Consider the following 12,670-nt stretch of genomic DNA (forward strand, 5'->3'; position numbering starts at 1 on the left):
TGTGTGTGTGTGTGTGTGTGTGTGTGTGTGTGTGTGTGTGCACATGAGTGCAAGTGCCCTCAGAGGCCAGGAGAGGGTGAGAGTGTGGAATCCCTAGACCTGGAGCTATAGGCAGTTAAAGCTGCCTGATGTGGGTGCAAGAAGCTGACCGCACATCCTCTGTAAGATCAGTGCATGCTTTTAACTGCTCTGCCATCTGTTTAGCACCTCATGTTCTATTTTAAATATGAGAAAAACCAGAGATTAAATGTTAGATATTTTTCTTATGTTGTAATTATTAGATAAATAAACATAAAATGTCAAAGAATAAATTAAAAACTAAAATAATTAAAAATATTAATAACATGTAAAGTGTGCTATTTATGGGTCTAATGAGCTAACATTTATTGAATGTAAAGAAGTTAATTAATGATCTGTTATATAGCTATCATTCAGGTATTTAAGATTTTACCATCACTAATTTATATTACAAATACAAAAAAGAAGTATTACATTTTAAAATATAGAAGTACAGATCAGAATGTTATAAATATAATAATAAGGCTTCTTAGTTTTTAGTCATCAGCTACACCTATGTAGTTTTTTGACTATTGTGATTAGTTTTTTGACTAGTTTGACCTTTTATTTAGTAAAAACCAACCCCTTCCTCCCCCATAAGAAAAAAACCAAAAAGAATTCCATAGTTGAAAATATTCCTCAAAAACAACAAAATTCTGCCACAGTGCTTTAATTCTAGCACTCCAGATGCAGAGGCACTCAAATCTCTGAGTTCCAGACTAGCTTGGTCAGAATTACAAGTTCCAGGACAGACCGGATTATATGGTGAGACCTCTCAAACGAAACAAAAACAAAACAAAACAAAACAAAACAAAAAAAAAATACACACACATAATAGAATTCTGGCTCTGCTACTTCCTCAATTTCTTTAAGACATAGACTATAATTTATATGTAATAGAGTATTATGAAAACTGAATTTATACAGATACTGGTTCCTGGGCACTATTTGGGACAAGATAAAGATAAAGCTGTGCTGTTACTTGCTGATAACATTCTTTGACTTAAGGGTTAGGCTTCATGGACGTACTAATGTACTGTTTATGCTTTGTTCTACTGGTTTTTGTTTTTTGGTTTTTTTACTTTTTATTTTTTAGGGGAAAAAAGTTGTTTTATATTTTCCCTATTATACATTTGTAAAACAGTTACTGTTTTCCAGAAGGGAGGAAAATACAAGTGGCAGATAATTTCCAGAGCTGCTTTTTTCTGTTTCAGACTTTTCTTTATAAACCTGGTCTTTTCAGAGCAGGCAAAGCTCTTCAGTGTATGTGTATGGTCTTAAAGGGAGAGGATTTGATTACTTCTCACTTTTCTACACAAAACATTTAGTATGTTTAGTTTTTCGTTGTAACTCACTATTTTTTTCTTAGAAAAGAAGATATGTGGAAGGATTAACACTGAAATGACTAGCTAATTATAAAAATAAACATGTATATTAAGACTTACCTAAAACATTAAGGCTAACAAAATGGTGCTTTTTTTTTTAATATATATTTTTTCTTTTAGTTGGTAGATAAACTTAATACCAATACTGAAATGGAAGAAGTAATGAATGATTACAACATGGTAAGAAAATATATAAATATAATCAATAGCTCCTTATAAATCATATCCTATAAAATAAAGCACTATTTAGAAGTAGTTTGATAAAACTTTATGGACCTTATAGGCAGTTATGACTGATCATAAATAGCACAATTATTATTCAGCACCATTCATTGTTCTTTTAAGTCTCGTTATCCCTCTCCCAGTCCTCATCCCATTCCTCCTCACCCTATCTCCAAGATGATATCCACCTCCACCCCCACCCTACTACACCTCCTCACTTCTGATGCCTCAAGACTCTTGATGGTTGGGTGTGGGATTGGGTGCGTCTTCTCTCACTGAGGCCAGACCAGGCAGTCTTCTGCTGTACATATGTTGTGGGCCTCATATCAGCTCATCTACGCTGCATGGTTGGTGGCTCAGTGTCTGAAAGATCTCAGGGGTCCAGGTTAGTTGAGACTGCTGGTCTTGCTTATGGGGTCGCCTTCCTCCTCAGTTTCTTCCAGCTTTTCCCTGATTCAATCCCAGGGGTCCATTGGTTGGGTGTATGTAAGTATCTGCATCTGACTCTTTCAGCTGCTTGTTTGGCTTCTCAGAGGGCAGCCATGCTAGGCTCCTGTCTTTTATAAGCACACCATAGCATCAGTAATAGTAATAGCACCATAGCACACATCATAGATCCCAATTTGGGCCGGTCCCTAAACCTCCTTTCCTTTAGTCTCTTCTCCATTTTTGTCCCTGCAGTTCTTTTAGACAGGAACATGGGTGAGAGTTTTTGACTATGGGATGGCAACCCCATCCCTCCACTTGATGCCCTGACTTTCTACTGGAGGTGGACTCTACAAGTTTCCTCTCCCCACTGTAGGGCGTTTCATCTAAGGTCTCTCACCTTTTTTTTTTTTTTTTTTTTTTTTTTTGAGACAGGGTTTCTCTGTATAGCTCTGGCTGTCCTGGAACTCACTTTGTAGACCAGGCTGGCCTCGAACTCAGAAATCAGCCTGCCTCTGCCTCCCAAGTACTGGGATTAAAGGCGTGCGCCACCATGCCAGGCCTAGGTCTCTCACTTTGAGTCCTGAGAGTCTCTCACCTCCTACCTCCCAAGTTTGCCTGATTCCATTCTTTTTGCTGGTTCTCAGGGTTTCACTCCTGTTTCTCCCCAACCACCCCAACTCCATGCCTGATCATAGAGTTTTCCTTTTCCCCTCCTCCCCTCCCCCACCCACATCTCTCCCTCCCTCTGCACCTCTCCCCATTCCCTGTGATTGCTTTCTTCTCCCTGTCAAGTGGGATTGAGGCATCCTCACTTGGTCCATAAACCTCTGTTTCAACTGATCTTGCACTAAGGAAGTTTCATCTACATTGCTTGAATATATATTAGTGAACAGTATTTTTGTTTTAACCTTTTTTTTTAAGATTTTATTTTTATTTATATGAGTACACTATAGTTATCTTCAGACACATACCAGAAGAGTGTGTCAGATACCATTACAGATGGTTGTGAGCCACTATGTGGTTGCTGGGAATTGAACTCAGGACCTTTAGAAGAGCAGTCAATGCTCTTAACCGCTGAGCCATCTCTCCAACTCTGGTTTTAACTTTTTAAAATGTTTCTTTAGTCTTTAATGTTTTAAAATAGAATTAAAATTCAATAGAAATAATATCTTTTAATGTCTTCTTTAAAGTGCCTGGATGTTTGTCTGTAGGACTGTGCCCTATGCCCTCAGAGGCTAGAAAAAGGGACCACATTGCCTGAAACTAGAGTAACAGATGGTTGTGAGCTCCCACATAAGTGCTGGCAAACAAACACAAGTCTTCTGGAAGAACAGCTAGTGCTCTTAACTGCTGAGCTGTTTCCAGTCTCTCATAGTTTTTGTAACAAGAAGGAAAAGGAATGGATATGATACTAGACATAGCTAATAATACTGTGTTTGGTAAATGAGAATTTGTGTTCAGTGGTCATGTTAATATCTAATGTATTTTCATTTTAAACCTTTGAATAAAGTATAACAAGATCTATAGCTTATAATTTATTTATATTATAAAAGGCTTTTATGAAAACAACATTTAAAAAAAGTTATTGTTTTCAAGACAGGGTTTTCTTATGCCTTGGCTGTCCTGAAAGTTGCTCAGTAGATCAGGCTGGCCTTGAACTCAGAGACCTGTCTGTCTCTGCTTCTTGAGTGCTGAGAAAAATGACGTGCCCTGCTGGGCAGTGGTGGCACACGCCTTTAATCCCAGCGCTTGGGAATCAGAGGCAGGCAGATTTCTAAATTCGAGGCCAGCCTGGTCTACAGAGTGAGTTCCAGGACAGCCAGGGCTACACAGAGAAACCCTGTCTCGAAAAACCAAAAAAAAAAAAAAAAAGACCTGCCCCACAGCAGCCTGACTAAAACAACAATAGCAACATAAAGCCCCAAAACCCCAGAATTTTTAAAAATGACTTGTAATTTGGGTTCTAAAATAATTTTGTAAATTATTTTTATTTTCATAAAATTAGAAATGAATATTATTGCTAGAAATAACAAAAACTTTGAAAACTATCTGGTCAGTTTTTTGTGGTATATCTAGATACAGGTCTATGTATATAGAGCCAGCTAGGAGTCATTAGGAACTCATGAAGGATTTAAGAACAAAATTGTATTGATTCTAGATTTAGCATATAGCTAATCAAGTATTTATTTATTTATTATTTATTTAATTTACTTATATGAGTACACTGTAGCTATTTTCAGACATACCAGGAAAGGGCATTGGATCCCATTACAGATGGTTGTGAGCTACTGTGTGGTTGCTGGGACTTGACCTCAGGACCTCTGGAAGAGCAGCCAGTGCTTTTAACTGCTGAGCCAGCTCTCCAGCCCCAACCAAGTATTTAGTGAACATACAGTATATTACTGAAATGCTGTTTACATAAATTAAGTTTAAATTTAATTATTGGACAGATCTCTAAAGAAAAATGAAGTATTTTGGTATGAGCTTATTATGTTAATATAAGGACTAATTTATTTATCGGGTAGTGTTTTTTGTTAGAGGAAAGTTGTATTTTTTTTCTAACTTTTGCATGTGGCATTATAATTATAATAATCTCAATTAAATCAGAATCTTTAGAGTAATTGTTACAGAGAGTTTGGTGGTTACCCTTTTTTTTTTAATGAATAATGTCTGTGTTAACTGTTTACACAGCTTAAAGCTCAAAATGATAGAGAAACACAAAGTATGGATGTCATATTTACAGAAAGACAAGCGTAAGTACATATGCATTAATGAATTTTGGTATGTGGCTTAACTTGTGAGTCATTTATTTCCTTATAAAATTTTAACTTTTTCTCTTATTTTGCTTTTGTTAATTGTTGGATTAAACTTTTATTTAATTTTTATTTCATGTGCACTGGCATTCTGCCTGCGTATATTTCTTGCAAGGTCATTGGAACACCTGAAACTGGAGTCACAGAGAGCTGTGAGCTGCCATGTGGGTGCTGAGAACCGAATCTGGTGCCTCTGGAAGAGTATTGAGTGCTCCCAACCACTGAGCCATCTCTCCAGCCCTTAATTGTTGGATTCTTATGAGTCAATATTTTACTCTGTAGCGTAGGCTATCTCAAACTCAGAAGTTTGTCAGTATCTCTGACTCTGTCTCCCAAGTGCTGGGATTACCGACAAGAACCACAACTGGCATCTTACTGAAACCTTACATTTAACGTACATATTTGTAATAGAAAATGTATCATCATTTCTTAATTTACCATAACATCTTAATATAAAATTTATCTAAATGTCAAATATATGCTGTCTTATTTCCTCCCAAGGAGCTAAATTCTATACAAAGGGAAGGTCTACCCAGTTTATAAGTAAGATTTCTGCTTCTAAAGACTTAAACTCTAAGATGAATTATGCCTTTATATCTGGCACTTAGAATTTTAGCCTAGGCTTTTAAGTAGATTGAACTATGATCTTTTAGTTCCACTTAGTGAAAGAAGAAATCAATCAGTAGGCTTTGTTCATTGATGAGCATTATTTGCGAATTATGAAAAAAATCTTCATTATTAGTCTTCTTTTGTAAGAAGGTATCACGTACATTCTTTTGAATATCTTTATTAAGAGAAGTTTGAACGCCAGAGAATTGTATGCTTGTGTATCATGTTCCAAGGTCTGTTGTCACATTTCTTGCTATGTTCCATCTTCAACTCTTTCCCTTCCCATGTGTACAGACAAAGAAAATCACAAAAAAAAATGTGTTATACTATTTCATCCATAAGTGTAGTTTTACAGATGCAAGTAAATACACTTAGTTTTTCTACATATACAATGGTAAAATACAGATTTTGCTGGTTTTTAATTCCACTCTTTAAACTGCTAAGTTGTTAAAATAATATTTTCAACTAAGCTATTATAAGAGAGTTGGTAAACATTTCACTTTATAAAGACCCTTCCTATGTTAGGGCTATGTGTCTTTTGATCTATTAATATGCTGTGAGCTATTAACTATGCTTTGTTTATCAAATAAATTGTAATGTTTCTGTGTATAACACACACACACAGACACACACAGAGAAAGAGAGAGAGAGAGAGAGAGAGAGAGAGAGAGAGAGAGAAAGAAAGAGAGAAAGAAGAGAGAAGAGAGAGGAGAGAGAGAGAGAGAAAACGAACAAACCCAGGGACCTGAACATGCTATGCAGATGCCCTTCAAAAACTTAGTACTGTACTCTTGAGTTATCAGAGAACACCTGAGCTAAGTAAAATCTATAAATACTAAAGGAAAAAAATCTTTAACCATGTTTAGATTTAGATTCCTTCAGTAATTTAACCAGTTACCTTTTTCTTCCTCTATAAATGGTTGTCAGTGTCATTGTAGAAAATCAGTGTTCTACAAAACAATTTGGGAAACATTGCTCTGTTTATTTAAACAGAGATAGGTGTGTGTGGATTACTTAAATATTCTCAGTTCTAGCTCACAATAATTTAAAAATAATCTCCCAAAAGAAATAGAGAAATTATTTTTTTCTTCTAAAGAAAATTCATAATTGTTATGATGCCCAGTTTAGGAGCCATTGTAATATTAAACATGACAATTGTATATGGAATTCTTCCTAACAATCACTGTCAGATACAGTAGTGATTAGTAGGGATTATTCCAAATCACTGTATTTGTGCTTTAAATTACTACAAATTTTTGAGGAAATTTTGTTTTTAAGTTTAGGCAGCATATTCTTTAATTCTGTGAATTCATTTGTGAACATAAGATCACTTTATACAGTTAAAGCTGCCTGTTCCTCACTTTGATAATATAAGCCTAAAATTTGTATTTCTTTATTGATTATAATTTTAGTATAATTTAAGACATCACAGCATGTGTATTTTTTAATATAAGAATCTGCTCATTTCAGACAGACACACGAGTCATCAGGGGAGCAGGCCATCAGAAGCATTCCTCCATGGACTCTGCTTTGGTGTCTGCCTTGGCTTCCTTCAGTAGGAACAGAAGCCCCTCTAGGACCACAGTCAGCTATAAGTTACTAACCCCAGTCGCTATCTGACGCAATAGATCATNCTCCTGCTCATCCTCCTACGCAGCTGGGATTTTATGTCCTCACACCACCACCTTCCTAATCCCTGCTCCAGATGCCCTGTCACCTCTTTTTCCTCTCTGCTTCCTATGATTTCAACATTTTTATGCTGTCTGCTTATTTGTCACAGGGTTGNGACTCAAACTAAGGGCCTTGTGCTCATTAGAAAATGCTTTACCATTTGGCTGTAGTGCGGATTGTATTGGTAAAACATCATGTGTGTTTTCTGCTTGTTGAGTGTAGATTCTAGGAGCAAGGAGGCCCAGTCATCGAAGACTTGGTTTTGTTTAGTTCAACTGTCCTCCCTGTACTTAGACAGGCTGACTCCTTGGTTCTGTAACAGAGGGGAAAAAAACACAGATAACTAAGAACATTAAAAACACTGTGCCCTTGGGGACAGTTAGAGGGATAATCCTCTTTGAACAAATGTCATCTTTTACATCCCATAACATTAAAATGCTTTAAGTGGGGATGAGGGGACAGTGGAGAGACCACTGTGCTTGGCCAGAACTCTGTTAAAATTCGTTTTGCTGCACTGGAGAGTGTGCCCAGGGACTCACTTATGCTAAGCAAAACCCTGCGTCTCAACTGTGTTCCCAGTTCCTAATAAAAAAAAAAAAAAAAAAAAAAGAATCTGCTCATTTTAGTTGATAAATAATTGTCCTTAGGCCTTGTTTTTAGCAGTCTGTAGTTTCCCAAACACTGCTGACACTAGTAAATGCTGGTAGTATAGATAAATCATTAAACTTATAGCTAACCAGTGTATGAGTTATTGCATTTAGACTTCCTTGTGAAATATACTAAAAAGTAATAACTGTGATATTAACATAAGGTACTAATTAATATGAAGGTTTGCTGTTTATAGTTTTCTTTGCCAAATAAAAATCTCTGTCTAAGCTATAAATAGACTGAAAGTATTTTTCAGAATTTCAACACAATAAAATTACTTTTCTTCATGCACCTCATTGATATCTATGTATCTGTCTTCAATAAACCCATCATCATCTACCACAAATGCATGCAACTGTTCAAATATCACTGTGGTGTCTTCAGAGTTTGTATCTGTTATTTGTGAAAGAGAACTCGGGTTTCTTGTAAGACCATTTTCATAGGTTTCTGTTTCATGCTCTTCCAGGCGATGATGGTTGTAACTCAGCAGAATATTATACCATACTGGACACTTGATAGCAATGAAGATGAGCAGTGAAGTTAGCAGTACAGTGGCAACAACACCAACCAGGAAAGCCCAGCTTTTCCCAAGAGGCTCATGCTCTTAAATAGAAGAGAGAGAATTTGTTAAGTTGACAGAAGTCAAGCAGTATTGGAAAGGAACATACTTTACAGTTTTCTGTGAATAAAATTACTAATACACTAAAGACAAGTGTGGACAAGGAACATCATTTAACAAAATGACTATAAGTTGAGCAACCCTAACTAAAAATCCCACGATGCTCCGACATTTGTAACTTAACCTTTTGAGCCCTACCATGACTTCACAAGTAGAAAACTCATAGAAGGCTTCAGCAGACAGACAGGTCACAGTAAAAAGACAGATGCCCAAAAGTAGTGTACAGATTATCTTCAGACTACACACATGTGGTATTTTTGACACATAGATGAATTTTTTGTATAGACTTGGATCTCCTCTCAAATATGCAGTACTCCATATTAAAAGAAAACCAGGTATTGTTACAAGCTCATATAAAGCCATTAACACATGCTTGTGAAGTGTGGTGTCTAGTCTAGTAAATAGTAATTAATATTGATATCATGCACATGGCATCTAATTGAGCATGGGTTAGAATTCCAAAATTTTATAAATTTTTGTTGAGATGAAGAATTGTTCTTTTACATTCTTCCTAGAAATTCCAAACAGTAAAAGACAAAAAGAACAGTATGTTTAGTACCAATACCTTCAGCAATAGTAATACTCAAAATCAGTACATTACCTGAGGTCCGTGTTAAGTTGTGTGAAGAGCTATCGAAAGATGAATTCCTAATGGACTGAAAATCTTCAGTTATAGTAGAAATAAATTTAGAGTGGCATTCAGTTGTGAAGGGTGCTGACTTGATGCTGTATTGCTTTAGCTCATCTGGGTAGCTACACGTGGTGATGCTCTCGTTTTCTGGTAAAGGAGTAAAGATGTATTATGGACGAGAGAAGTAGTTCATAACACAGTATTGATTTAGAATTTCATTAAACAATAAGAAGGGCTGGAAAGATGGTTCAGTAGTTAAAAGCACTTGGTAGTGTTACAGAGAATCTACATTGAATTTCCAGCTTCTACATGGTGGCTCATGATCATCTTTAACTCTAGTTTTGGAGGATCCAGGGTCCTCTTCTGAACTTGCAGGCACCAGCTATACACATGGTGTACATACATGCAGGTAGAATATTTGTAATTCAAAATAAATGAACAAAAGTTTTTTATTGTAAGATAGTGGCTCTTGATATATTTGCATGTCAACGTATTGATCCATATTCATGTTATATAGATTAAATGCAGTATGTATTTTTCATTTGGTTTTTCTGTTGGAAAATTTTATGATTAAGATTATTGTTGTAATCTGGTTTTCAAGCAGAGCATGATGTACAGTTAACAAAATAAGTCAACACCTTGGGTTCAGTCGCCAGTGCTAGAATTAGGCACACCTTGTGTATTTTGTGATATAATACCCTAAAGAATATATAGGAAGTTCTTGAACATCTTTTTTTAAGCTAGGACCTTACTGTATATTCCTAGCTGGTCTGGAACTAACAGAGATCTATCTGCCTCTGCCTCCCAAGTTCTAGAATTAAAGGTGTGCCCTATCACACCTAACATATAAAATTAATGTTTTATAACGACTCTTCATGTATAATACTACCTTCTTGGATATATCTTTAAATTGCCACCCCCCTACAAGGTCGGGTGGGAGCATATCTATTCTGAAGTTTCTTTCAGGTGTTTCGTTTTGTTTGCGTGTGGGGGGGTTGGGGGCGTGTTGTTTGTTTGGTTTATTTTAACTGTTATAGAAATGAAGTTCAAGGCCCATGTCTGTCATTGAGCAATGCTTCCAGCCCAGCTGTTTCCTTTTGTCTGTTCTAATTCTGACATAAGCCATCAAAGCTCAGTCACATTGTCTATTGCTTGACTTGAAGTAGGATAGCTTACCTAATGTCACATTAGATGTGTTCAGCCAGTTCTGCAACTCAAGTAGACCACAGGTACAGTTCCATGGATTTCCATCCAGAGTTAGTATCTCCAGATGAGGTAGCTGTGGTGCATCAAAGATGCTTATCAAATTGCCTTGCAGATTCAGAACTTTCAGGTTATTTAGAGGCACAAATGTATCGGGATTCAGTTGTAATATTTTGTTTTGGCAAAGAAATAATTGTTTTAGTTCATTTAAGCCAACAAATGAACCCGTTTGAATTATACTGATTGAATTTCCACAGATGTTTAAAATTTCTAGGTTGAGAAGATTCCCGAAACTGCTGTTATATAAGGCAGTGATGTTATTTTCCATCAAGTAGAGCTCAGTGAGTAAAGAGTACATCTGTAGCACCCTGCTATCTGAAGCATTCAGAGTAATTTGGTTATAACTGAGATCAAGAATGGTAACATTGTTACTGATACCCTCTGGAATCAAAGCGTAATTCCTTCTGCTGAAATTACATGTGACTTCCTAGAAAAGAAAAGAAAAACAGAAATGATTTAATCAGAATTGACTGAAGTTACATATCCAAGAAGAGATATTGGATCATTCTGGAAAAAGTTGTCCTTAGACATAAAAAAGGAAGAGCAAATGTGTTTCTTTATGTAAATGGAATAATGAAGAGTAAGGAGATTCTGATGCAGCCACTTAAGGAGAGCCAAAGATATCTTCCACCTGTTATATAAGCATTACAGAAAGAATATTGCAATGTTTCTCTTGTAGAAATACAAGGGAAATATAATTCTGTTGACTTACTTAATCTGAAGTATTGGCATATGCTTGTGATCTTAGCACTTGTGAAGTCTTAGGCAGGAGACTAACAAGTACAGGACAACCTTGGCTGCAAAGTGAGATGCTTTCTCAAAAAAACCAGAAAAAACAGACTAAAACCTTATTTGATGTTTCAGCATACAAGATATATATATATATGGGAGAATTGTTTAAAAGTAAGTATTTTGAAGGTTGTGTAGATACCATTGCATACCTATGAATAGAATAATTGCTTTTATTTTTGTTGGGGGGGGGGTGGGCTTCGTTTAAGACATGGTACTCTCTATAGTCCTTGCTGTCCTAGAACTCACCTCTATAGACTAAGCTGACCTTGAACACAGAGATCATCCACCTGTCTCTGCTTTCCAAGTACTGGGATTAAAGATGTGTACCATCACCACCCAGCTGCTCTCTACCAAATATGGAACCATCCTGGTTGTGGTGATACACACTTTTAATCCTAGGAAGAGGCAGATACATTTCTATAAGTTTAATGACAGCCTGGTTTACATAGTTGTCTCAAAACAACATCAAATTAATCATGATTGTTAATGAGCTATAATACAAGAAATGATTCCCATATGTAGATATGCATTGGAAGAAATAGTTCTTGACTAGGTCTGTTGTTGAAATAATAATGCAGTCACATTATGATAAGCTACGTGAGTGAATTTTTGTTTACTTATATTTTATGCTTTTTATTGATTGACATGATGGGTTTGGGTTGATGTTGATGTTTATTTGCAATTGAGTCTTAGTATATTGCAGTAGATGGTTGACTCTTGATCATCCTGCCTCCATCTACATACATGATGGATTACAGGTCTGTGTTAACACAGTTGACTTAGCTGCTTAAAAACTGTTTTATGTTTTATTTTTGGCAGAACTAGGGATTGAACTAAGGCAGCATACAAAAGCTCTCCCACTGAGCTCTATGCCAAGCCTGTATTTTATTTTTACATTACTATTATTTTGTAGATGTAGATTATATGCTTCCCCGTGCATGGAGGAGGAGAGTTCAATAATGGATGCAATTTAGATTCTCATGTTTGTAGCAAACCATTTCATCACCTTTCTTAACCCCATCCTATGGTTCGATTTGAACTGATTTTTTTTTTCTTGTGTATGTGTCCTGATTTTTTTTTTTTTTTTTGGTCTTGAAACTCATCTCTGATTTTATAGCTAAGAGTTTTCAGAGTTGAACTTTATTCAGCTTTTAAAATTGTTAAAAAACTTTATGTGTATGTGTGAATCCCTCATGTAAGTGTGAGTATCATATGTCTGCTTAGTGTCTGTGGAGGCCAGAAAGAGCTTCAGTACTCTGCATCTGGGATTACAGGTACTTATGAGCCACAGTGTGATTTCTAGGAAAGGAAACTGAGTCCTCTGCAGGAGCAGAACGTGCTCTTAACTGCTGAACCATCTTTTTAGTTCCATTTGGTCAGTGTCTATAAAGAATTCACTTTATAAAACAAAGAATGCGCCGGGCATGGTGGCACACGCCTTTAATCCCAGCACTTGGGAGGCAGAGGCAGG

General features: G+C 36.2%; 2 protein-coding genes across 5 annotated transcripts in view; one reads left to right on the plus strand and one right to left on the minus strand.

The window, feature by feature from the left end:
* Ift74 (intraflagellar transport 74) overlaps positions 1-12,670 on the plus strand; it is a 78,106-nt gene that overhangs the window by 13,964 nt on the left and 51,472 nt on the right. For all 3 annotated transcript variants that reach the window (XM_021199859.1, XM_021199860.1, XM_029540182.1), the window contains exons 7-8: positions 1,563-1,622; positions 4,785-4,846. In XM_021199859.1, coding sequence (XP_021055518.1) covers positions 1,563-1,622; positions 4,785-4,846 — 122 coding nt within the window. The remainder of the gene's footprint in view (positions 1-1,562; positions 1,623-4,784; positions 4,847-12,670) is intronic.
* The window catches only part of Lrrc19 (leucine rich repeat containing 19), a 15,670-nt gene continuing 8,625 nt past the window's right edge, over positions 5,626-12,670 (minus strand). For both annotated transcript variants that reach the window (XM_029540183.1, XM_021199861.2), the window contains 3 exons: positions 10,321-10,834; positions 9,115-9,291; positions 5,626-8,437 (listed from right to left, as the gene is read on the minus strand). In XM_029540183.1, coding sequence (XP_029396043.1) covers positions 8,109-8,437; positions 9,115-9,291; positions 10,321-10,705 — 891 coding nt within the window. In that variant the 5' untranslated portion in view covers positions 10,706-10,834 and the 3' untranslated portion in view covers positions 5,626-8,108. The remainder of the gene's footprint in view (positions 8,438-9,114; positions 9,292-10,320; positions 10,835-12,670) is intronic.

This window comes from Mus pahari, chromosome 6 (assembly GCF_900095145.1).
Source record: "Mus pahari chromosome 6, PAHARI_EIJ_v1.1, whole genome shotgun sequence".
Classification (NCBI taxonomy): domain Eukaryota; kingdom Metazoa; phylum Chordata; class Mammalia; order Rodentia; family Muridae; genus Mus; species Mus pahari.